This window comes from Aquarana catesbeiana, linkage group LG02 (genome assembly GCF_042186555.1).
Source record: "Aquarana catesbeiana isolate 2022-GZ linkage group LG02, ASM4218655v1, whole genome shotgun sequence".
In the NCBI taxonomy this organism is placed as follows: Eukaryota; Metazoa; Chordata; class Amphibia; order Anura; family Ranidae; genus Aquarana; species Aquarana catesbeiana.
Window position 1 is genome coordinate 557,931,252 of NC_133325.1, and position 25,942 is coordinate 557,957,193.

Sequence of the window (25,942 nt, forward strand, 5' to 3'; positions counted from 1 at the left end):
ATAAGTCTCTTTGGTGGACTCGCTAAAAGTGGTGTGCTAAGGCCAATAAGCCTGGTACGATGTTGGATAATAGACTGTGAATCTTTGCTTCTAAATATTCTCCAATTTTTAATTATGCCCCTGTCTCTTGACATTACCAAACTTAAATATTATAGCTTTGAGTCCTCTATTTTTCCAATACGCAGGAGGACTAGGCAGGGCCGTCCCTTTTTCCCACTTTTGTTAATTTTGGCCATGGAACCTTTTGCAGAGGTGGTTCGCAGTCAGGCAGATGTTAACAGCTTATATGTTGCAGATTCTTCCCATAAAATGTCTTTATTCACGGATGACATTTTATTGACTCGAACATCCACTAGACATGCTTTACCACATTTGATGGTCCTTCTAGATATTTTTGCTTCATTCTCTGATCTATACATTAGACCAGCCAAGTGCAGTGTGATGGTGTCTCTTACTACCCAGACAAGCGGGGCCTTGAATCAAACCTTTCCATTTCAGTGGCTTGCACCCCTACCATACCTGGGGATTCAATTTATCTCCTACTTATAAAGAATTATATCAAGCAAACTTCCCTTTGTTTCAGAAGTTACCTGTCCTCCTAGATTCCCTTCCCATTGTTTTGGTAGGATTAATGCAGTCTAGATGAGTTACCTTCCTAAGCTTCTGTATACTTTGAAGGTACCTGCTATACCTGTGCCCTTATATACTTCGGATCCACCAACGTAAAGTTTTGCAGTTCATCTTGGGATCTTCCAGAATCACCAAACAAATAGTTTGCCCAGAAGGTTAATGGTGGTCTTTCAGTTCCCAACCTTCATGCCTACTATTTGGCGGCTAATATTGCACCTATTTGTCACCTTCACCTGCCACTCTGGGCAACTATTGACCTGGTCGACTTGCACCCCATTCCTCATTGCCTTGACTTTCCTCTTCATCATTGAGCCCCATTTTGCTTCATATACTCTGGTTTTGGGACTTGACTGTGACATCACGCCACCGCTGGGTTCGTAGTGGTGTGCTGGCTGAAAACTGTATATACCAGCACATGTTGTTTTATTTCCTCTAAGTGTTTTTAATTGTGGGGGACAATAAATCATTTTTTTTTTTTTATGAAGAGCACCATGGTGTTGCCTTTTTATTCCATATTACATATGGTGGAACATGTGAGAGGAGGAAGGGTCGAATTCCAGATTTAGGAAGTGGAGCGAGGAAGTGTTTGGATTATACAGCATCAGTCGGATGATATTGATGGGCATTTTATTATTCTGTTGGAGGTGAGCAGGATTTTTAGCTGGTCGTGGCTCAATTATCAAAAGAATTTTAAATCATTATGCAAAGATGTTTGATCATTTATTTACACAAGAGGTGCTGGACTGTTTAACACGTTTATATTTGTTTGAATGGACTTTATGCAATAGATTTTTTAGATTTTGTGTTGAGCTGCACTACATAAGATAGTCATTAAATAGGGACTACATGACAGCTCATCTGGTCCGTTTAGTTGCAAATTAACCTTCTTGGCAGTCAGAGTAACAAGATAGCAAATTAAAAATCAGTATGTACTGTTGGTGAGTCTTCCAATCAAGAATGTCTGTTTGACCCTGCATGAGCAAAGGAACAGGTTTGCTACAAATCCTCAAAGCAATCTCTCTTCTTAGAAGATGTGATAAGTCAAAATCAAGTCCAAGAACATCAGCTGAACACAATTTTTTTATACTTGGAATCTGGAATTTGCCCCCTGGACTTTAATCTTCTGAGTGCTTCTCTCATGTGACGAGGCTGTAGTGGGGGGTTTTCTCCCCACTTTTCACAAACATCCAGAGCTGGGGAAAAAAAAAAAATAAAACCAAAACGATTAAATCTATGAACTAGAACATGTCACTTATTAATATAGCTGAACAGACCGAAATAGAAAGAAAATATTCTGCACACTCATTGAGATAACGTGCTAATAAAGTATATAGTATAATGTCAGTTTTACTCTACACTTAATGGTAAAATGCCTATTCAACCAACTGGTCAATGAATCATTTTAAATCTGAAAACAATTCCATAAGGGCCATTTCACACTCGTGTGCTGCGGTTTGGTCACAGTCCCATAGACTTTAAGGTTTTGTGTGTTTTCTGAAAGCACACCGAAGATGCAGCATGCAGGACATTTGGTGTGCTTTCAGAAAATACACCAAAAACGTGCAGCATAATAGAAAGTCCATTGTAAACAGCGGGTCCACCTGTGCTGTGGCTAAACCGCAGTGCAGCAGTGTGAAACTGGCCTAAGAATTGGCTTTGTCTTAGGGTCCCTTTCACGCAGGTGGTCCGCTCGGCAGACTCTGCTTTGCTCAGTGGAGGATAGCTCCGATGATCCCTGCTGAGCAGGCGGATGACAGGTCCGTCTCCACCCACTGCGGAGACAGTCCTACTCTCCTCACGGGGGATACTGGGTGAAAACGGACTACCTGTCAGTTTTCATACGATCCCATCCTCCATACGGATGGAAGATAGGGTCACCATATATCTGGATTTGGCGGACAGGTCAGCCCCACCTGGAAAACGGACAGGTGGACCTGAACTGACTGCCCGTGTGAAAAGGACCCTTAGTTGGATGGCCACTGAGATGACTTTATGGTAAGCCAGACATGCAGTCATAACCATAGGTCAAGTTAATTTTTGCAGGTATATCAGGCCTTAAACTAAAAACTTGTTATGTTAATGGAAACCTTAAAGAGTTATTAGGCTCAGTTGATAAAAAAAAAAATAACATGATATAGGCACAATTACATGAATGTTTGTTGTTTCCAGCCCCTTCTATTCAATACCGCATTTTTTTTTTTAAACCAACTTCATTTTCTTTGCGGTGGTGGCTCCCATCACTGGCGAAGCATTTATGGAGCCACTGCATCATGCACACTCCCCTTCTAAGGGCTACACAGCTACATGCACAGCTGCTATGTGTGCCAACACACAGGCAGCATACCGTGGCTGGAGATGAAGAGGCCATGTGATCTACCCACCTCCTATTAACTGACATCCTAGCACTTCATTAAATCTTAGCATTGAATGAAACTTCTGCGCATGCGCATTTTAAAATGAGCACAAGTACTCATGGACATGTACTCACACTGGCAGGGCTTCCTTGAGTTTTTTTTCTTGTGTGCTTCCTGACCGCAGGTAGCAGGAGCACTGAACCAGGTGTAGAGTGCAGGCCAAACATAAAAATCAGCACAAGAGACATAACTTACAGCCAGTAGAATGTATCTCTTGTATGGATTCCTCTAAGTAAGTGAAAATCATCTTCTGTCCTGCCCATCTCCCCCGCCATAATCTTCCAGGGTTAATACAACTAAGGGGCTGTCATGGGCTCTCATCAAGAAAGTGATCTACAAATGTAGGACAGGTGGATGATTGATAGCTTTTCCCCCCTTCAATCAGATTGTGTTTCATTCACAAAAGCTCTAGGATAGCTTCTATGAATCATGAATGGCGGATCTTCTTGATTAGAGCCTGTGACTACCCATTCATGCTATTAACCCATGCAGAAGAGCATTTAGCACAAGGAACACATCCTACTGACTAAGTTATGTCCCTTGTGCTAATTATTCTGTTTGTGATCTTGGCTACTCTTCGGCTTTAGGAATTCTAGTTTTCAAAAAGAGTTTACAATGGACTGTGTCAACACCATGAAATAACCCAACACCTGTCCCTTATGAGTAGTAAAAAATAGGTAACAACTGCCAATTGAGAGTGAACATGTCATACATCCCACATAAATGTAAGGAAAATACCTTAGAGTAAAATTCTGTGAATCACATTTCTGGATTTAATGCAAAGTGAAGTATGAGACACATAATGTAAAGATACAAGGTTTTGGAGGCTGCTGCAGGGATGTACAGGAACCTCTATGAGCTGAACTGGCTACCAATCAGAGAAAGTCTAGTTCTTTTGGATGTCCTCAAAATTTGATATATTGACACAGCAGCGATATTCAAGTTTTTAAAAAGTACACTATAAAAATTACCTTCTTCTACAACCTCTCCAACAAAGACCTTCGCAATACCAGACATGGCAATCACTACATTCTGTGACACAGAGCAGCCTGTAATGGACTGAATCAGCTGAAAATGAGAACAAAGGACATTATATATGAAATGATTTAAGATTCTTCCAGAATTAAAGTAATCAATAGAAGAAGAAAATGAATTACAGACCACCACAACACTAAAAGCGTGTTGTAAAAAATACTGATTTCGAAGCGATCGTACGATAACTGGATCGTTAGTGCACAGCGTTTGAGAGCCGATCACAGCAGTTCATCCAATATTATCCAATCGGACAAGCAGGAAAATTATTCTCGTACGATACCAGATTGTACGAGTTTCGTTTAATCAGTACAGTTGTCGTCTGAAGATACACGACACACTTCTGTTTTATTCTGTCGTACGAGAATTTGCGTACCTTTAGTAAACTCTTCATGTTCGACATGCGAATAGCATGAAAAAAAAAAAAAAAAGGGGAGGATCTGTTGTCTGATTTTTGGATTGCGTGTATGGGGTTTTGGGGGGGGGGGGGGGGGGTCTATTTATAAATGCACGTACAAGCTAGTGATATGAGCACAGTTATATCTTGTTTCTATTTATAAATGTTAAACCACTTTTCGGAATTAAGCTATGGTGCTGCCATCTGTTTCATGAGATCACAGTAACATCTTTGGGACCTCTGGGTGAGGACGATCGGGCAGTGGATGATACAGACGGAACGATCAGCAGGACGAGCCATCCATTCCTTGATGTCCGGACACACCTATCCCATAATCATCCAGCAGCATTACCAACAGCCCACCAGGATGATGGATGAGACCATCCATCCAGGCTTTTCACTTGCCGAGTTCTGGTAAGTGTACACTTCAAAGGGAGAGGGATTCGCTAACAAAGTGAGAACAAGTGCCAGAGAGTTCACTGCACAGCAGAGTACCTTTCTTGGAATCCCCCTTGTGGAACTGTTTGTTTATTTTGTTTTATCACCAGCACGGCATTCATTTGCAAGTAACATCTGTTAAGGGAAGATGTAGGAGCGCTGTTTGTTTCGGTTACATATAATGTTTACAATATCTATAGTGAATGGACACTGCACTTCTTCATCTTACCTCTCCGGGCAGAGTTAGTTGTGGATTGCCACTTTAACATTGCTTAATGATGGCGTGATCAGAATACGATGGTTCCGTTACTTCTCAATGAAACATGGTTGCTTGATATTTTTTTTCCATAAAAATTATTGGAAAATACTACAATACTGACCCGAAAAAGAAAATGCATGAATTGAATTACTTGGTGTGTGTGTGAATAGCCTGGGGCTTAGGGAACCAATGTGCAGATGAAGCTAATTAAAAGGTGTAGGATCTGGATTTGGGGGAACGACATCAATAGATGCCCTTCCAGATCTGAACAACCGCGCTGTAGCCGTCATTCAGCTATAGCATGGTCGGCAAGTCGTTAATAAAGAGGTTTAGTCTTAAACAAATACCCAGATTTCCTGTCACGTTAAGTAGTTTGTTTCAACCAAGCTGGTCCTAACAAACTATTTCCTTTACTAAGTGCTGCATTGGCTCCAAGCGCTGTATGAACTGTATGCAACTTCAGCTACGAACAGTACACAGTGCTGGGTCATGACTGCGAGACACTTCCTGTCTGACACCAGAACAAACCAGAGTCGGTCTGAGGGGTGCTCAGCCATTCAGAGACAACGCTGTATTCAATGAATGAATACAAAAAGATTCTTCTGGCTGAGTCAGATTGTGATGTCATCAGCCAATAGCTCCAGAGAGAGCGAAGAGAGAGCTGCTGCAGACAGACACAGTGCTGGATCAAGTTAGAACTCAGGTAAGTATAATAGGGGGTGAGGGAATGATAAACATTGGGGATGTATTAAATGTCCCAGATTTAGACACACTTTAGGCAGATGATGTGTGTCTATTTTTATTCAGATGAGAATCAGATCACGTTTTATGGCAAAAAAAAAAAAAAAAAAAAAACCTTAGTTAGACTTACCGGTGACGGTATTTCTACGAGCCTTTCAGGACAGCACCTTGGAGAGAGCGTAGCTCCACCTCTTAGACAGGAAACACTGCGTGACAACGCCCCTTTAAAAAGCAGCTGCTTCCACCATGCCATCAGTTGTTACCGAGAAATCCTCCGACATGCTGGAAAATATAATCAGACAATTACCAGGTCCTATAATTATACTTTACATATGATAACCAAGGGAGGGAAGTAGGCTGCTGTCCTGAAAGGCTCGTAGAAATACCGTCACCGGTAAGTCTAACTAAGGTTTTCTCCCTTCGCCTTTCAGGACAGCACCTTGGAGAGGATAACCGAGAAACTTACTTCAGGGTGGGACTACTGCCTGCAAAACCTTCCTACCAAATGATTGGTCCGAGGCTGATAGTAGATCCAAGCGGTAGTGCCTTATGAAGGTCGAAAAACTGGACCATGTGGCAGCCTTGCAGATTTGCTCAGGAGATGCCCCAGCCCTTTCTGCCCATGATGCCGCCACTGCTCGAGTAGAATGAGGTAATACCCCTTCCGGAGGTTCCAGACCCAAAGATATGTATGCCTCTTTGATGGCCTGCTTTAACCATCTTCCAAGGGTGCTTTTGGAAGCTTTACCTCCTTTGTGAGTACCTTCCATTAAAACAAAGAGTGAGGATGACTTTCTGATTTCCTTTGTTCTTTCCAGATATTTAAGCAGGCACCTCCTGACATCAAGGGTATGGAAAGCTTCTTCTCCTGCTCCCGAAGGTAAAGGACAAAAAGTAGGGAGAATGATTTCCTGTGTACGGTGAAAAACTGAAGCCACCTTTGGTAGAAATGCTGGATCCGTCCTTAAGACTACCCTATCCTGTAGACATCTCATGAAGGGCTCTTTAATTGAAAGGGCTTGTAACTCACTAATTCTACGTGCGGAAGTTACTGCTACCAATAAAATAGTCTTTAACGTCAAGAAACGTAATGATGCTTCTTCTATGGGTTCAAACGGTGCCATAGTTAGACCCTGAAGAACTAAAGATAAATCCCATTTGGGAAAACTAACAACAGGTCTAGGCTTTACTTTTGCCATTGCCCTAAAAAATCTGATTATTAAAAGGTTCCCCTGACAGGGTTCTTTCCAAAAAAACTGATAAAGCAGCTACCTGCGTCTTGAGCGTACTTGCTGCTAACCCCTTCTCCAATCCCTCTTGAAGAAATTCCAAAACTGAAAATGTGGTACGAAAATCAAAGTTTTTACTGGAACACCAAGAATTATAGATCTTCCAGACTTTAAAGTAAATGTCTCTCGTCACTTTTTTTCTACTTGCAAGAAGGGTAGAAATAAGCCTCTCTGATAAACCCTTTCGTCTTAAGATTTGTTCTTCAGAAACCAAGCTGTTAGTTTGAGGTAAGCTGGATCTGGATGGAGAATTCGGCCCTGACTCAACAGGTCTGTCCTGATTGGTAATCTCCAAGCAGGTTTCACTGAGAGGTTCATCAAGGTTGAAAACCAGGGTCTTTTTGGCCAATAAGGAGCTATTAATATTAGCTCCGTGGACTCCAATCTGAATTTGGCTAACACCTTTGGTATCAGCTGGAACGGGGGAAAAGCGTAGGACAGATGGAAGTCCCATTTGTGAGCTAACGCATCTACTCCGAGAGCTTGATCCTGTCTCTGAAGAGAGAAGAAGACTGGTATTTTTGCATTTTCCTCTTTTGCAAAGAGGTCCACTTGGGGATGACCCCAACTCTTGGAAATCTTTTCGAATAATTCCTGATTGAGAGACCACTCTGCTTCCCTTATTTCTTTCCTGCTGAGGAGATCTGCTAAGGTGTTTTCCGTCCCCTTTAGATGGACTGCTGATAGAGAGGCCACATTGTTCTCTGCCCATCTTAGGATCTGATGCGCTAGACCCATTAGGGTTTTGCTTTTTGTGCCCCCTTGCTTTGTTAAATATAATACTGTCGTCATATTGTCTGACAATATTTGGACATGTTGATTCACTAGAAATTCCTGGAGGGAGAGGAGGCTTAAGTGAACAGCCTTTAACTCTCTCCAATTTGAAGATCTTCTTGCTTCTGGTTTGGTCCAAACTCCCTGAACCGTTTTTTCTTCCAGGTGAGCTCCCCATCCCCAGGCGCTGGCATCTGTAGTCAGCCTTCTGGTTACCGGAAAGACCCAAGGAAGCCCTTTTGAAACGTTTCCTAGGTTCCTCCACCACCAGAGAGACCTTTTTGCTCTTGCCCCCAAGTTGAATTTCTTCTCCAGAGGTTCCTGGTATGACCAATTCATCAGGATATCCGATTGCAGAGGACGGGAATGCAATCTGGCCCACTGTACCGAAGGAATTGCTGCTGTCAACAGACCCAGAGCAGACATGGCTTGTCTTACAGAGATCTCTGCGTTGGATTGAAGTGTTATCAGGGTCAACTGCATCTTCTCTATTTTCTCCTGGGGTAGAAAAATTTTCTGTTCTATCGAGTCTATTTCGTACCCCAGAAACCTTACCCTTTGAGATGGAATTAAGTTTGACTTCTGAAGATTGAGAAGCCATCCCAAACCTCTTAAATGTGTTTGAACTGTCTGTAGGTTGACCTCTACTTGACCCCTTGAGTCTGCAAACAGTAGCAGATCGTCCAAATAGGGTACTATTGAAATCCCCTTCAGTCTCAGGGGCTCCAAAGATTCCGCCATCACTTTTGTGAATACCCTGGGAGAAGAGGAAAGACCGAAAGGCAGAGCCCGAAACTGCAGGTGCCAAATCTCCCCTCCCCCCAGATTGACTGCAAGACGCAGGAACCTTTGTGATGGGGGCGCTATTGGTATATGGAGATAGGCATCTCTCAAATCGATGGAAGCCATATGACATTTGGGGGTTAGCAAATTCCTTACTGAGAAAATCGTATCCATCCTGAATTTTTTGTATTTTATGGATCGATTTAGAACCTTTAAATTGAGAATCAGGCGGAACTTTCCTGATGGCTTTTTGACCATAAAAATGTGGGAGTAAAACCCCTTCCCCTCTTGATCTTTCGGAACCTGGGAAATGACCTTCTGTTGCATCAGTTCCTGTAACAGAGACTTCATGGCCAGAGCCTTTTCCCGATCCTTTGGCAGGTTTGTGATGTAAAACCGACTTGGGGGGCTTTGTGAGAATTCCAATTGATAACCCTTTTTGATTAACCCCAGAACAAAAGGACTCTTTGTTGTTTTTTCCCAGATTGGTAAGAAGTCCTGTAGTCTCCCCCCTACTAGATGGTCATTGTTTTTTAGGGGTTTGTTCTGGGGTTCTAAAGAGTACCCCACCTCTACCTCTTCCTCTCTGAGAAGACCAGGGTCTCTTCTGTGTGTGGTCCTTTTCCTTATCGGTTTGTCGAAAAGGATGAAAATTTTTCCTCTGCTGTACCGTTTTCTTCTTCTGTGGGAAAGCTTTCTTCTTGTCTGCTGTCCTGTCAAGGACAGTCTCTAGTTCTGGCCCAAACATCAGGTCTCCTGAAAAGGGAATTCCGCACAGTTTTACTTTAGAAGCTGAATCCCCTGACCAGGTCTTTAGCCAGAGTGCTCTTCTTGCTGAGTTAACAAGCGCAGAGGACCTGGCTGACATCCTGATAGATTCTGCAGAGGCATCTGCCATATATTTTACTGCCTTAAGCAGGGTAGGGAAGGACTCCAATAAGTCCTTTCTGGAGGTACCTGCCACAACATGATTTTTAAGTTGCTCTAACCAGCACTCCAGATTCCTAGCCACAACCGTAGCCGCCATTGCTGGCTTAAGATTAGCTAGAGATGAGTCCCAGGCTTTCTTCAGTAGCCCATCTGCCCTCTTATCCATAGCATCTTTGAGAATACCCATGTCCTCAAAAGCTAAATCAGTCTTCCTAGATACTTGAGAAAAGGCAGCGTCTATTTTTGGTTTTTTATTCCACAATAGTTCCTCATTCTCCTCAAAAGGAAACCTCCTTTTGAGGGTTTTAGAAAAAAACTGTCCTCTCTCTGGGTTCTTCCATTCCTTTTTAATAGTGTCTGTTAACACTTTATGCACAGGGAACACCCTGTGTTTAATTTCCTCCAGCCCCAGGTACATCTTATCATGCACAGACAGCTGAGCCTTTTCTTCCTGGATCTCCAGGGTAGTATAAATTGCCTTGAGTAATTCATCCACCTCCTCAAGTGACAGCTTATATCTAGATGATCTTGACTCTTCTTCCACCTCCTCCTCCTCAGAATCAATGGTTGAGGGTGGAATGCTTTCCCTTTCCTCCTCCGACTCACTTTCCACCTGTCTGGAAGTGGACTGAGGGAAACTGGAGTGAGAACTCTGCTCTTGGCTGGAACTCTGGCCGTGCTTTACAAGGGAACGCACTGTCCCTAGGGCCTCTGCTAACTCCTTCCTCACAGAAGATAAGAGCTCTTTGCACTCTTGTGAGGATTCTTCTTTTACTAAATCCACAATGCAGGATTTGCACAGTGGTTTGGGCCAAGAGTCCCTTAAAGGATTTTTGCATGAGGGGCACTTTCTCCCTGTTCTCTCTGATTTGGCAGTAGCTTTCTGAAACAGAGAAACAAGAAAAAACCCAGGTCCTTTAGAACTAAGGCTTCAGAGAAAAGTAGTACCTCCAGCCAACACCCTAAGTGCCCAGAGTCTCACTCCTTTGCTGAACTGCTAATGGAAACTGTTACCCCATAGCAGACAGCAGCAGGTTTTGAATAACCACATCAAAGATAAAACACCCAGTGATATAAAAGGAAAGAGGTGCCACCGCACCTCTCCTACCTGGGCCTGGCCGGGAACCTGGGCGCCTGCATCCGCCATTGCTGCTGACGATTCCGCTGTCTCCATAGTGCAATCCGCAGCTGCTGCACTGTGTACTAGGCTCCATGTGCCAAACAAAAGGAAGTCCCGGCCAGAGGACCCGCCCCTTCCTCCTGCGTTCCAGCAGCAGGAACCAATCGCTGCTACGCCCCGCCGGAAGTATCCGCCCACCGGAACTGACATCACCTGCTGTCCGGGATTCGGCGCCGCCATGCAGAGGCCTGGCATGGACGCTCTTACTGAGCACAACCGCGGCCCCCCGAACACCCCGGGTGGAAAACTTCCGGCAGACCATTACTCCTGTGAGCCGGAGAAGGAAAGGACACCGGAGCACCCTCCTCACGTAAGGGAAGGAGCTGGGTTGGTCTGAGTACCCAAACGTGGAGGTCCTGCCAAAACCTTCTCCTTGGAGAGAGCGCAGCCCCTCTGGTTCCCCAAGCAGTGCTTCCACCATGGCGGAGGAAACACTAAAACTGATGGCATGGTGGAAGCAGCTGCTTTTTAAAGGGGCGTTGTCACGCAGTGTTTCCTGTCTAAGAGGTGGAGCTACGCTCTCTCCAAGGTGCTGTCCTGAAAGGCGAAGGGAGAAAATATAATAATTCTAAGGGGTTCACATACATTTTCTTGCCACTGCAAATGCCTTTTTTTGTACAGCTGACCTCATACGGTAGCTTAAAGTGACATGGTGACAGGGTAACAATTATTACTGAATGTTTACAAAGGTGGTACAACTTTAAAAAAGGGTTCATGCAAAAACAATTTGATTCCAACATCATACCCGTTTAATAGCAGCTTTAGGGAATGCAGAGCGTCTATACATCTCATAGCGATTTAGCTGTTCTTCTGAAAAGGATGACACCAGAATTCTACATAGAAAACAATGTGTGACATATTTAGGTATTACTGTAGGAAGTTTCAGAGAGTCAGTTCCAGTGTAATCAGTTACTTACTGCATCTTCTGTATCTCATCTTCATCCACCTTCTGCTTCTTTTCTTTTTTCTCCTTTACTTCAATTTTCATTTTCTTAGCGTTGAGTAACGCATCTGGTGTCTCTCCAGCTGTTGTGGTCACAGGACTTTCCTCTGCTTTCACCTTGAAAATACAGTTTTGAACAATAATAATGATGATAGTAATAATATTGTAGAGGTTTACTACACACAAACTTATAAAAAGATGAGTAAATCACAAATTGAAGGATTTCTTTCACCCCTGAACTGTTCAGAATTTCTGTTATAAGCACACAAAGACTTTATAAGTCATACTTCTCGTTTAACCACATCCCGTCCAGCCTACAGCAAAATGACGGCCAGGCGGTGGTTAAATTGTGTCGACTGGATGTCATATGATGTCCTTCACAAAAAAAAAAAAAAAAAAAAAAAAAAAAAAAAAAAAAAGACCCTCTGGTGGGACATAGTTACATAGTAGGTGAGGTTGAAAAAAGACACAAGTCCAACTTATGTGTGTGATGTGCCCTTTATAGGGCAATGACTCCAAATAGATGTAAACCAGTACATCTCGGGGTTCATAAATGGTAACCAGGTTTGAATGGCTAAAGTTGGCCTAAGCTTTGGCAGATTCCTGTAGAACTGGCTAAAATTCAAGTGATGCTTGGCCCTGCAAGCACCACTTGGTTTGACAAAAGTCAATTTAAAGTAGAATGGAAAATGATTGGCGGAACAGTGACAGCATACCATCAGCTAAACTCACTGTTCGGGTGTCCAGACAGCTGATGCTGTATACATTAGCTAGCAGTGGAGATTCCTCCATCCATAGTTTTGATTGTGGATGGGGGGCTCAAGTGATTTTTCTCTTATTTAATCTGTGGGGTGAACAAAGAGAAATCTAGTTGGGTAAGGCTAGCATTAGGCTCTAAAATGGGGATATGAATGGATTATTTGGGATGGGATTTACTTGCCTAGGTGAGAATGACATTTACTTGACTCCAGCAGCCTCCTGGGATATTTACATCAGATATCCCAGGAGGCTTAAGCATACAATGGATGGAGGATGGACCCGACAGTGCAACATTGGGGCTGGCTGTTAGATTTTGGTAGAGACAACCTGCTCCTGATAACGTCATATGGTGGTGGATTGACAGAACACAGCAAGACAACACTGAATTCCCTTTATGTGTAAGGTATTTGAGCACAACCCAGCAGACAAGGTATAAGGGGGCTAAAAGCAAAATAAACCTTGGAGGGTTTAGTTCCTCTTCAACTCAGTAAGAATAAAGTAAGCCTAAAGTAAGTCCAGTGCGTTAAAGGAGAAGTACAGCCAAAGCTTGTTTGGCTGTACTTCTCCTGTGGATCACAGGAGTGCAGATCGTTCTGAACTCTTGTGACCCATTTTCAGTAGACAACGAGCTGAAGCCCGCTGTCAGTTGGCGTCACAGAGCCGGTCCAGGCTCAGGCAAGTTTGCCACAATAAAGTCAGGATCTGCCCACATGCCTTGACTGGCACCCATCTCAGCCTCTCAGCGAGCCGCTAACTGCCTGAGACAACCACTCCCGCCCCCTCCACAGCCCAGCACTCCAGTGTGCGTGGAGGGGGGGCGAAACAGAGCAGAGTGGTGACTGACAGTCACCAGCTCTCTGTTCACAGAGCAATGGGAACAAAGCGATCAGCTATGTTTGATCGCTCAGTTTTCAGTCTTAGAGCTGGTGGGGGACAGAAGCAGCAGACAGATGCTGCATCCACCTAGGCGAGTATGATTTTTGAGAGGGGGGGGGACCCCATATTTTAACCACATCCTGCCCGGCCTATAGCAAAATGACGGCCGGGCAGTGGTTTCATTGTGTTGACTGGATGTCAAATGATGTTCTTCACAAAACGAGACCCTCTGGTGGGACTTTATAGGGCAATGACTCCAAATAGACATAAACCAATTGAATATGTAAAAAATATAATTTTACTATTACAAAATATAAAATGGGACACAGAATTAACTATGTAAAGCAAAATACAGATAGACAAAATACATGAAAGATGTGTAGCATCAAGAAATCAACCACTATGTAGAATCACTCTTGTACTCATGAACAAAGTGATACCCAACGCATTTCAAAGTCATGCGTTATTCCTTTTTATCAGAGATAGAGCTGCACAATTAATCGTTAAAAAAATCATGATCTCGATTCACTCCCCCCCCCCCCACGATCTCTCCTGCAGATTTTGCCGATTCTTTCATATAAACAAGTGGAGAGACTTTATCTGCTCACTCAGCTGTCAAAAGAAAGCATCCTGGCAGTCTGCCAAGTCTTTAACTTGAAATGTTGTAACTAAGCTTCTTTCTTAAATCAAAGGGATAGAACTTCTGTGGGCAGTCTGCCAAGTTTTCGACAAAGTGTAAATGCAGGAAGTTTAACCATTTAAAGTCTAAATCTTTTTCTGACACTTCAAGTTAAAATCAATATTTTTTGCTAGAACACACACACATTATAAATATATATATATATATATATATATATATATATATATATATATATATATATACACACACACACACACATATACATACATACATATACACACACACACCCTAGGGAATAAAATGACAATTGCTGCAAGCAGTCTTTCAAATGCGATTTTTTTGGGGAAAAAAATACTTCAATGAATATATAAAAACACAGTAAAGTTAGTCCAATTTTTTTTTTTTTTTGTTTTAATGTCAAAGATGATGTTACGCCGTGAGAATCGTGATCCATCTTCTAAGCAAAAAAATTGTGATTCTCATTTTAGCCAGAATCGTGCAGCTCTAATCAGAGGCAAGTGGTAGAAGCATCTATGATATTGTGTAAGAGCAGGTATCTTGCCATGTCACATCAAGAGTTTAAAAGCAAGGAGGCATTGCTCCGCTAGCCCTGAACCGTCCAGGAAGATGGAAACAAAGGCGGCCACCCCATTGATGACCAAAAGGGGGGGCAGGACAGAAAGACCCGACCCACAAGGGAACCCACACCAAAGGGTCAAGAGAATGAGGATCTCGATAAAAAGGCACACAGAGATGGATATAGTAATTTCCAAAACGGAAATCTGTGTGTTGGTACGACTTATTTAAAAGGAGTATGTATAGTTACAAATTTGCTGGCTGTTTGGAGGCTTGCTCCAAACAGCCAGCAGGGTTTGGAGCAAGCCTCCCCAGACTTGTGAACATCTTTACTGAAGGTACACCAGTATACCAGTGAATACAAATGCGATCATCCATTTTCCACCCAATTGGACACCGGCTCGAGTGTAACTATACATACTCCTTTTAACCACTTGCCAACCAGCCGCCGTTATACTGCGGCAGGTTGGCACAATCCCGCGAGCCGCCGTAGCTGTACATTGGCTCCTTTAAGCGATGACCGCTGGCCACAAAAGGCAGAAGAGGGACGTATGTGTGTAAACACACAAATCCCTGTTCTGTGAGGAGAGGCAGATCATGAGTTCCTAATAGCTAGGAACCACGATCTGTCATTCCTATAGTCGGTGCCCTCCCCCCCAGTTAGAACACACACTAGGGAACACAGTTAACCCCTTGATCGCCCCCTAGTGTTAACCCCTTCCCTGCCAAAGTAATCAGTGCATTTTTATAGCATGGATCACTGTATAATTGTCAATGGTTCCAAAAATGTGTCAAAAGTGTCCGATATGTTTGCCATAATGTCGCAGTCCAGATAAAAATCGTAGATCACCACCATTACTAGTAAAAAATAAATAAAAATGCCATAAATCTATCCCCTATTGTGTAGATGCTATAGCTTTTGTGCAAACCAATATACGCTTGAGATTTTTATTACCAAAAATTATGTAGAAGAATACATAATCGGCCTAAACTGAGGAAAAAATTAGCATTTTCAAAAAAATTAAAAATTGGGGATATTATAGCAAAAATTACAAAATAGTGTTTTTTTCAAAATGGTCACTTTTTTTGTTTATAGCGCAAAAAATAAAAAAAAACGCAGAGATGATCAAATACCACCAAAAGAAAGCTCTATTTGTGGGGAAAAAAAGGACATCAATTTTGTTTGGGTACAGCGTCACACGACCGCACAATTGCCAGTTAAAGCGATGCAGTGCTATATCCCAAAAAAATGGCTTGGTCATTGAGCAGCCAAATCTTCCGGGGCTGAAGTGGTTAAATAAGTCATACCAACACACAGATTTCCATTTTGTCCTTTGGATCCCATATTTCGGAAATTATATCCATCTCTGTGTGCCTATTTATCGAGATCCTCATTAGCTTGACCCTTTGGTGGGTTCCCTTGTGTGTCTGGTCTTCCTGCCCCCCCCTTTTGGTCGTCAGTGGGGTGGCTGCCTTTGCTGTCAGTCTTCCTGGAAGGTTCAGGGCTAGCAGAGCAATGCCTCCTTGCTTTTAAACTCTTGAAGGGACACAGCAAGATACCTGCTCTTACACGATATCATAGATACCTCTACCACTTTACCCTGATGAAGAGGAATAACGCATGACCTTGAAAGACGTTCGGTATTACTCTGTTCATTAGTACAAGAGTGATTCTAAATAGTGGTTGTGATTTTATGAGTATTATGCTACACATCTTTCATGTATTTTGTCTATCTGCATTTTGCTTGACATAGTTAATTGTGTCCCATTTTTTAATATTAAAATTATATAATTTTAAATATTCAATTGGTTTACGTCCATTTGGATTCATTGCCCTATAAAGTCCCACCAGAGGGTCTATTTTTGTTTTGTGGTTGATATTAGGGATGTGGGTAATTTTTCCTATACCCCACTAGAATTGAACTGTCCTATCTATGATATCATTCACAACATGCCACTCATGCACGCCCCTGGGGGCGCTTAGATCAGTGGTGCGGTCACTTGGACACACCGCATCTCTGATCACTGAAAAGAGCCTATGACGTAGGCTCCTTACCCTGTGATCAGCTGTGTCCAATCACAGCTGATCAGTGTGTAAATATGAAGTGCTGGTTATCGCCATTCATCCTGACAGCGCAAGTAGAGGAATGCCTCTAAGCAGCTTTCCTGACAGGGTGGGGGTCTGTGCTCATAATTAGTGGGAATGCTTCAGCAGTCCCACTATTGTTAATTTGTTTTTTTATCCATTTTTATTATTCCGTACGTTTTTATGGCTCTGCGTAACTTCTGCATACTTTCAGCTATTAAAACCATTCGACTTTTAAAATGTTCAGCTCTTTCAGCTAATGATGGAACTTCAACTTTTTTTTCTACTATTTATACTTTTTAAAATAATAAGCTTTTTAACACTTTTTTTAACATTGAAGTGAATGGGAGCATGCTTCAGATCCTTAAAATCTTCTTCCACTCCCAAAAGTTTTAGCTCCTTCATACTTTCACCTACAGATGCCAAGCAAACTTTAAAATGTTCACAAAATATTCAGCTATCTGGCTATATCTTTTCAGTTTGATATCTTTTACAGTGTTTGTGAAAAAGCTGTTTAAGTTTAGTGATCATTTCAGGAAATTTTATCGATTAAACAGTGTGTATTGGGCTGCTTAGAGTGGATGATGTCATAGCTAGAGCACAGAGCCTTACAAAAAATATCTTATGCCTCGTTTCTACCAGGCGGATCGGTTCGGTACGCTATTTTGGGTGTTTCCATTATGAAAGCAGCCCATAAAACCAAGCCGAACCGCTCCATTCAGGGTCCTGCTTCAGATGTGGGGCCATAGAAAATGGAACAGTTCGGTAAGGGCGGAGCTACGATACATTCCACTGATTGGTGGACCTGTGACGTCATGCTAGGCATTTTTTCTAAACCCACGTATGGCCCCTGTCGGTTTGACTTGCAGTGGAAACGTTCACCTGAATAGGCCGGACCATTCTAGGCCTTACAAACCGATCCGCTCGGTGGAAACAAGGCATTAGTTCCTTCTCTATAAATTGCTCTCTACCGCCCACAAGATCTACTTGTCATACACAATTTATACATCAATGTAGGTAGTTTTGTCTAGTTTCAGGCAACGTGCAAGTTTTGTGATACGCCTTTTACTATTGGCCGGTTGAGCTTCCAAATGACAAGAGTTCTACACTTTCTTCCATTGACTGTCCTGTATAAAATTCTTCACATTTCCCAGCGAAAAGCACAGCCAACTTCTTTTTTAAATCACTGACATGCCCACATTTTTAACTTTATCAACATAAATTTTATACCGATACGTTCACAAAGGCCATGTGTCTCCAACGGTGAAGTCGCTGTTTCCATAGCATGTACTGTTGTGGATTTATTAAGGCTTGTTTGAAGGGTTCTCTCACACTGTCTCTCACTCATTAGGTGTGGGGATTAATGATCAAAAAGCTTTTCAAAAAACCTTTAAATATTCCACATCTTTCATAAATTAGTGGTGGTGTTAAACTTTTTTTAATGAAATTCATGTTTATTTTAAAACCATTGACTACTTTTCCAACTATTCTCACTTCTTCTTACGGATTTAAGCTATTCATCCAGTTAGCTTTAGCAATTCAGCATTCCCACTCGTTTTCTCCAGGAAATTAATTTTCTAGTTAAGTATGAGCTCCGGCGTGTTCGCACAGCCCGCCAGGAAGTCGGCCCTGCTCTGCGCTAATCACAGGCAGTGAGACATTTCCTGATCTCTGCAGCCACGCATCGGAACAATGTCTCACTGCCTGTGATTAGAGCATCGCAGGGCCGACTTCCTGGCGGGCTCTGCACGTGGGCTGTGCGAACACGCCGGAGCTCATCCTTACTCATAATCAGTGCAATTAGTATCAGTGCAGCCCCATCAGTGCCCATAAAGGCTGCCTATCATTGCCGCATACTAGTGCCTCCTCGGTGCACATCAGTGAAGGAGAAAAATTACTTAGTTACAACATTTTCCACTACCTGCCTGGAGTTTGCATGTTCTCCCTGTGCCTGCGTGGGTTTCCTCCGGGTACTCCGGTTTCCTCCCACACTCCAAAGACATGCTGGTAGGCTAATTGGATCCTGTCTAAATTGGCCCTAGTATGTATGAATGTGAGTTAGGGACCTTAGATTGTAAGCTCCTTGAGGGTAGGGACTGATGTGAATGTACAATGTATATGTAAAGCGCTGCGTAAATTGACGGCGCTATAGAAGTACCTAAAATAAATAAATAACATTTTATAACAAACAAAAAAACTTTTTTCCTTCACAATTCTTGGACTCTTTTCATTTGTTTAGCAAAAAAAAAAAAAACTACTCAGCGGTGATTAAATACCACCAAAAAAAAAAGCTCTGTTTAAAAAAAACAAAAATGTTGTTTGGGTATAGCGTTGCACGACTGCCCAATTGTCATTCAAAATGCAACGGCTCTGAAAGCTGAAAATTGGCCTGGGAAGGAAGGAGGTAAAAGTGCCCAGTATTGACTTGGTTACAGTGCAAGTCCACCCTAACGCTAAAAATCTCTACATCTATAGACATCCACAGTCTAACACTAATCTATCTCGCCCTGTAAAGAAGAAATCAGTATACATACCTTTTTTGAAGCAGATCTGATTTCCAGTGGCGGAAGCTCTGTAAAGGACACAGCCGACAACAGCTGGGAAATGAGTGGGGAATGAGGTCACCCATAGACTTACTATGGGGCTTCCGTTGTCGGCTGTGTCCTCTGCACCCGCCTACACAGCGAAGCCGACACCTCAGTGTGGGATCGGGTCGGATCGGCTTCAAAACAGTTATGTATACTGGTTTCTTCTTTACAGGGTTAGATAGGCTAGTGTTAGATCGTGGGTCTCTGTAGAGAAGCAGGGGTTTCAGTGATAGGGTGGACTTCTACTTGAAGTCAGTCTAAACAACTAGAAAAGATAAACACACGTTCTGTGCGAACGTTTCCAAAACTACAATGCCACTGAAATGTACTTGTGTTCACTGAGACTTTCAATGTATCACCAGAACTATGTAACGTATTGCTGTGCAGTCCATTCACCTAAGGAAACACACAGGCGTTACTTGTTTCTTTATATCGATCACATTAAAGTACACATTCTTTTCTATGCCCCTCACCACATTCTCCGCCTCATCCACCTTCTCCCGCGGTTCTGCGGCTTCAGTGCTCATTTTCTCTTCGCTCGGAGCTGCTGGTTCTGAGTCCTCCATGTTTTCCTTCCGGAAGGAATTCTTATTACTCACGTGACATCATCTGCATGCGACCCGGTGTTCTGTCGAGAAATGCCCGGATGTCCTGGGTATAACTGCGCATGCGCCGCACACAGCCGCGTTTACGATCAGCTGTTGTCTCTCATGGCTAAAGCACGTTCATGTAGGCGAGGGAAGGATATTTCAATGATGGGCAGAGCTGGGGGCGGCATTTGTATCCATGGGCAAAGAAATCTGTAAAATAAACCTTTATCTGCTATTCACTTTGAACGCGTGTTTAGTCAATGGAAGGGCGGCTTTTTCTATATTACATAAAGATTTATTTAGCAGATTTGTCTGGCCATCGATAAAAATTCCACCCCCAGCACTGCCCATCATTGAAATATCCGCCCCCTTCATGTAAATATCCGTGTATAAATAAGATGCGCAACCAAAACTATATAAACACAACCATATATGTGAGAGCATGCACAAAAAAGATGCCAATCTTGAGATTGGATGTGTGTGTGAACATGCTGTCCCGACTGGAGCGAACCCTCCTGTGTGTGCCTATACGATCTCCATAATTAGAGATCCAACAGATCTGGTAAGGGGCCCTCTGGCTTTCCTTTTTCATTTCCTGGATGTTTCTGTGGAAATATATGGTGATCGGAGCAATCGCTTTCCTTTGAAGGGTTTAGTTCTACGGATGTATACGGAATGACACTCACTATGGACTTTTAATTTTATATTGCCAGGGCTTTTTTTCTGGCGGAACACACCGAAACTGCATTCTGCCACCTATTTCAGGCATTCTGTCTGTAAAATTCTAATCTGTATAGCCTGCGCCCTGCCTCCCACGGAGGGAACACAGATAAACCTCTGTACAGTCTTGTGCCGGCTGCTCCTCCTGCTGCGCACTGCCACGAGGGATGGAACGGAGCTTGTGAGAGCCGAGTGATCTGTACTCCGCGGCTCTGCCCCGCCCCTCAGTGCTGTGCGGGAGATCGGTTTGGCGCCATGTGTTGGATGTGGATAGTGGCGGTAAGTAGCCTGTCAGGCGGTCTTCCTTCACCTCCTCACTAGCCCCAGGTGTGTTGTAAAAAAAGCATGCTCAATGGGGTTGTGCTGTGTGGTCTCCTGACTGGGTTGGTCACTCTCTTTCCCTGGGCATTGTTTGCTGGGCAATCTCTTTCCCTGGGCACTGTTTGCTTGGTAGTCTCTTTCTCTGGGCACTGTTTGCTGGGCAGTCTCTTTCCCTGGGCACTGTTTGCTGGGCAGTCTCTGTCCCTGGGCACTGTTTGCTGGGCAGTCTCTGTCCCTGGGCACTGTTTGCTGGGCAGTCTCTTTCCCTGGGCAGTCTTTGCTGGGCACTCTTTACTGGGCAGTCTCTTTCCTGGGCAGTCTTTTTACTGGACTAATCTGGGCGGTCTCTTTGCCGGGCAGTCTTTTTTGCTGGACAAAGTGGGGCGGTCTCTTTGCTGGGCAGTCATTTTGCTGGACTAATCTGGGCAGTCTCTTTGCTGGGCAGTCTTTTTGCTGGACTAAGTTTGGCAGTCTCTTTGCTGGACTAACCTGGGCGGTCTCTTTTCTAAGCTGGGCGGTCTCTTTGCTGGGCAGTCCTTTTGCTGGACTAATCTGGGCGGTCTCTTTGCTGGACTAAGTTGGGCGGTCTTTTTGCTGACAGTCTCTTTGCTGGACTATGCTGGGTGGCCTTTTTGCTGGTGGTCTCTTTGCTGGACTAAGCTGGGTGGTCTCTTTGCTGGGAATGTTTCTCTGCTGCACATTTGGGAATGTCTCTTTGCTCAATATATGGGGGTGCATGCTTTGGTTCATGTGAGCCGCAGGCCTAAGCTGGGCAGTCTCTTTACTGGGCAGTCTTTTTGCTGGACTAAGTTGGGCGGTCTCTTTACCGGATTAATCTGGGCAGTCTCTTTGCTGGACTAATCTGGGCGGTCTCTTTGTGGACTAAGTTGGGCGGTCTTTTTGCTGACAGTCTCTTTGCTGGGCTGGACGGTCTCTTTGCTGGACTATGCTGGGTGGCCTTTTTGCTGGACTAAGCTGGGTGGTCTCTTTGCTGGACTAAGCTGGGTGGTCTCTTTGCTGGGAATGTCTCTCTGCTGCATATATGGGGATGCATGCTTTGGTCCATGTGAGTTGCAGGCCTAAGCTGGGTAGGCTCTTTGCTGGACGGTCTCTTTGCTGGGTAGTCTCTTTGCTGGACTGGGCGGTCTCTTTGCTAGGAATGTCTCTCTGCTGCACATTTGGGAATGTCTCTTTGCTCAATATATGGGGATGCATGCTTTGGTCCATGTGAGTCGCAGGCCTAAGCTGGGCAGGCTCTTTGCTGGACAGTCTCTTTGCTGGGTAGTCTCTTTGCTGGACTGGGCGGTCTCTTTGCTGGGCTGGAGGGTCTATTTAATGGGTAGTCTCTTTGCTGGACTGGTCTCTTTGCTCGGTAGTCCCTTTGCTGGGCTGGGCAGTCTCTTTGCTGGACTAAGCTGGGCGGACTCTTTGCTGGGCTAAGCTGGGTGGTTTCTTGGATGGGCGGTCTCTTTGCTGGACTGTGGCTGTCTTTGTGCTGCACATTTGGGAATGTCTCTGTGCTGCACATTTGGGAATGTCTGTCTGCTGCACATTTGGGAATGTCTGTCTGCTGCACATTTGGGAATGTCTCTGTCTGCTGCACATTTGGGAATGTCTCTGTCTGCTGCACATTTGCCACCTGGCAGCGTCCGTTAATGAGCTTTCCAGCACTTTCCAATCTTTTAAAACACTGTTTGCGAGTTTTCAGCCCCCGCAACCCCCAGCCAATCCTCTGCCAGCACAGCAAGATACCGCACCTGGTCCTTCAGCAGGTCCCTCTATCAGTGAAGGGTTACCTGGGGGCACCAGACAGGCTTTTGAGGATGAACCGGAAAGCGCAGCCTCAGACTCCTCAAGGGAGTCAGACGGTGAGAATGTGGGTAGTGAGTCCATTCGATCCTCTCATTACAAACTCTCACTGGAAGAGTTGGAAGAGCTCTTGGAAGCCATCCACACCACCTTAGGTATCCAGGAAGAGAAAAAATAGCTGTCTTTCCATTATCAGATGTACGAGGGTCTTGGAGAACAGAAGAGGAAGGTCTTTCCAGTCCATGAGGTTCTGGTTGACGCTATCAAAAAGGAATGGCGAGACCCAGAAAGGAAGCGTTTCTTTTCCAGAGCATTAAAACGCAGATTCCCTTTTGCAGAGGATGAAGTGGCTATATGGAACTAATCTCCTAGACTGGATGTAGCCATTTCTCAGGTATCCAGAAAAACAGACTTGGCTTTTGAAGATATGGGGGTATTTTCTGACCCCATTAATAAGAGGATGGATTCTCTACTAAAAAAGACTTGGGACTCCACCCTAGGGAATCTTAAGCCTGCCATGGCTGTCACAGTGGTGGCGCGTACCATGGAGCACTGGCTAACACATATAAAAGCACATATTGAGGCTGGGACCGCAAAAGAGACGATTCTCTCCTCTTTTCAATGCTTTTAAAAGGGGTCGCATACATTGCGGATTCCTCAGCAGAATCTGTCTGCTAGATCCTCTGCCTTGGCCAATTCAGCCAGGAGAGTTCTCTGGCTAAAACCTGGCAAGGGGACAATGCTTCTAAGACAAAGCTTTGCGGAGTCCCTTTTACGGGGGACTTACTGTTCGGTCCGGACTTGGAGGCTGTGCTAGATCGAACAGCCTATAAAAAGAAGGCCTTCCCCTTAAAGAAAAAGTTGGGGAAGCAGTCTAAAAAGAAAACTCATCCCACAAAAGAAGTTTAATTTTCCGAGGGCCGAGTCTCAGAAGAAAGTTTGGACCAACAAGGGCAGAGGGCACGGGGGAGCGATTTTTCACCCTCCTGAACAGCCCCGGAAGTCCCAATGACAAGTTAAGCCCGGTGGGAAGAAGACTGGGGGCCTTCCTCCCACAATGGGAGTCAGTTACCTCCAATCCATTTATACTAGGGATTGTAAGGAGGGGGTACAGACTAGAATTCTCAAGCCCCACACACACACACACACACACACACACACACACACACACACACACACACACACACACACACACACACACACACACCCCCACACACACACACAGGCTGCTAGTTATGGACATGCCAAAGTGTGCAGAAAAAGTGTCAGCATTGGGGGCCTCATTGGAGGAACTGGAACAGCAGGATGTTGTATCACGGGTTCCACCTGGGGAGATAGGCAGAGGATTCTATTCCCATATCTTTGTGGTTCGGAAGCCCTCAGGAAAATTCAGGCTCATTCTGAACCTGAAACCTCTGAATCAATCAATCTCTTACAAAAGATTCTGGATGGATTCCATCTTTTCCGTAAAAACGCTGCTTCCTCCGAATTGTTACATGGCATCCATAGATCTACGGGACGCCCATCTGCACATTCTGACTGCAAAGGACAGTCAAAGGTTCCTCAGACTGGCAGTAAGGTCCGGGGAGGAAATAGTACATCTTCAGTTTCAGGCCCTCCCCTTTGGGCTATCCTCTTCTCCCTGGATATTCACCAAAGTGATGGTGGAGGCTCCGGCTTTTCTGCGACTTCAGGGAATCGCAGTGGTCACATACCTGGATGACCTGCTCCTCTTTGCTCCTTTGCCGGAGCAGCTGGTCCAGGATTTGCAGGTAGCAAGTAGTCTGTTGGAGCATCTGGGATGGCTCTTAAATTTGGAGAAATCCAACCTGGTTCCATCCCAGAGGATTATGTTCCTAGGTTACATTCTGGACAGCAGAGTGTGTTCCTTCCAGAAGAGAAAATTTGCAAAGTAGACAAAGTCTTGGAAGTTCTACAAAGCAATCAACAAATCTCCATAAGAAAGGCTATGTCAGCTTTGGGACTACTGACGTCTGCCCTCCCAGCTGTAAGGTGGGCAGGATTGCACTTCCGTCCTTTACAGTTGTTCATTCTGGAAGTTTGGGACCACACTCAGAGGTCCTTGGACTCAACGGTTCTCATTCCAATACGGGTAAAGAGGTTCGTGTGGTGGTAGAGGAAGGCAGCAAATCTATCACAGGGTCTGGAATGGGTACTGCCAGTATCCAAGGTCGTCACAACAGACACAAGCGGCATGGGTTGGGGAGCACATCTAGGGATGAGTCTGGCGCAGGGATCTTGGAGAGTCGAGGACACGGGGAAGTCCTCGAACTGGAGAGAGCTGAAGGCTATCTTCCTGGCTCTCAGATCTTTCCAACAGGAGCTCCAGGGACATCATGTCCAGGTCCGCTCAGACAATTCCTCAGCAGTTGCTTACATCAACCGACAAGGAGGCACCAGAAGCAGCTCCCTTTGGGCTCTGACAGAAACAATATTCAACTGGGCAGAGGTCACGGTACTCTCACTATCTGCAGTACACCTGAAGGGGGAGTTAAATCAGATGGCAGACTTCCTCAGCAGGAGGAAGCTGAGGGAGAGTGACTGGGTCCTGAGTCAGGTCATCTACAGGATGATTGTCCAGAAGTGGGGGGTCCCATGTGTGGACGTTTTCGCTTTGAGGGAGAACGCAAAAACTCCCCCCTTCTTCTCTCTGAACCGCTGGGACGGGGCAATAGGGGTAGACGCTCTGTCTCAGAGCTGGCATTTTCCCAAGTGCTATGCCTTTCCCCCTCCGGTTCTGTTGCCCACACTCTTGAGGAAATTCCAGTCAGAGGATACGACCCTGATCTTGATAGCGCCACACTGGCCCAGGAGGCCGTGGTTCTCTGTCCTGAAAAAGCTGGCGGTGGAACCGCCTTGGATATTGCTGGTCAGGGAAGACCTCATCTATCAAGGCCCAATCTGCTGCCTTCAGGTGGAGAGGTGGAATCTGGCAGCCTGGCTACTGAGGAGGAAATGCTGAGAAGTAAGGGGTTCTCTGAAAGGCTGGTAGCGACTCTTCTGAATTGTAGAAAAGAAGAGACACGCAAGATCTGTTTGAAAGTCTGGAAGAAGTTCAATTCTTGGTGCGCAGAGAGCTCCTTTAGCGTTCACACCCAGTGGCAGTGCTGGAGTTCCTACAGAGTGGGTGTCAGGGAATCAACAGC

At 44.5% G+C, this 25,942-nt stretch overlaps 1 protein-coding gene across 1 annotated transcript; it reads right to left on the bottom strand.

The window, feature by feature from the left end:
• Nucleotides 1–1,337: 1,337 nt before the first annotated feature.
• Nucleotides 1,338–19,964, bottom strand: TAF11 (TATA-box binding protein associated factor 11). The gene is made up of 5 exons (XM_073616012.1): nucleotides 19,809–19,964; nucleotides 11,785–11,927; nucleotides 11,613–11,700; nucleotides 4,016–4,112; nucleotides 1,338–1,823 (listed from the first exon to the last, which is right to left on the bottom strand). Exons 1-5 carry the CDS (start codon nucleotides 19,899–19,901, stop codon nucleotides 1,693–1,695), a joined length of 552 nt encoding a protein of 183 aa, XP_073472113.1. The 5' UTR covers nucleotides 19,902–19,964; the 3' UTR covers nucleotides 1,338–1,692.
• Nucleotides 19,965–25,942: the final 5,978 nt, after the last annotated feature.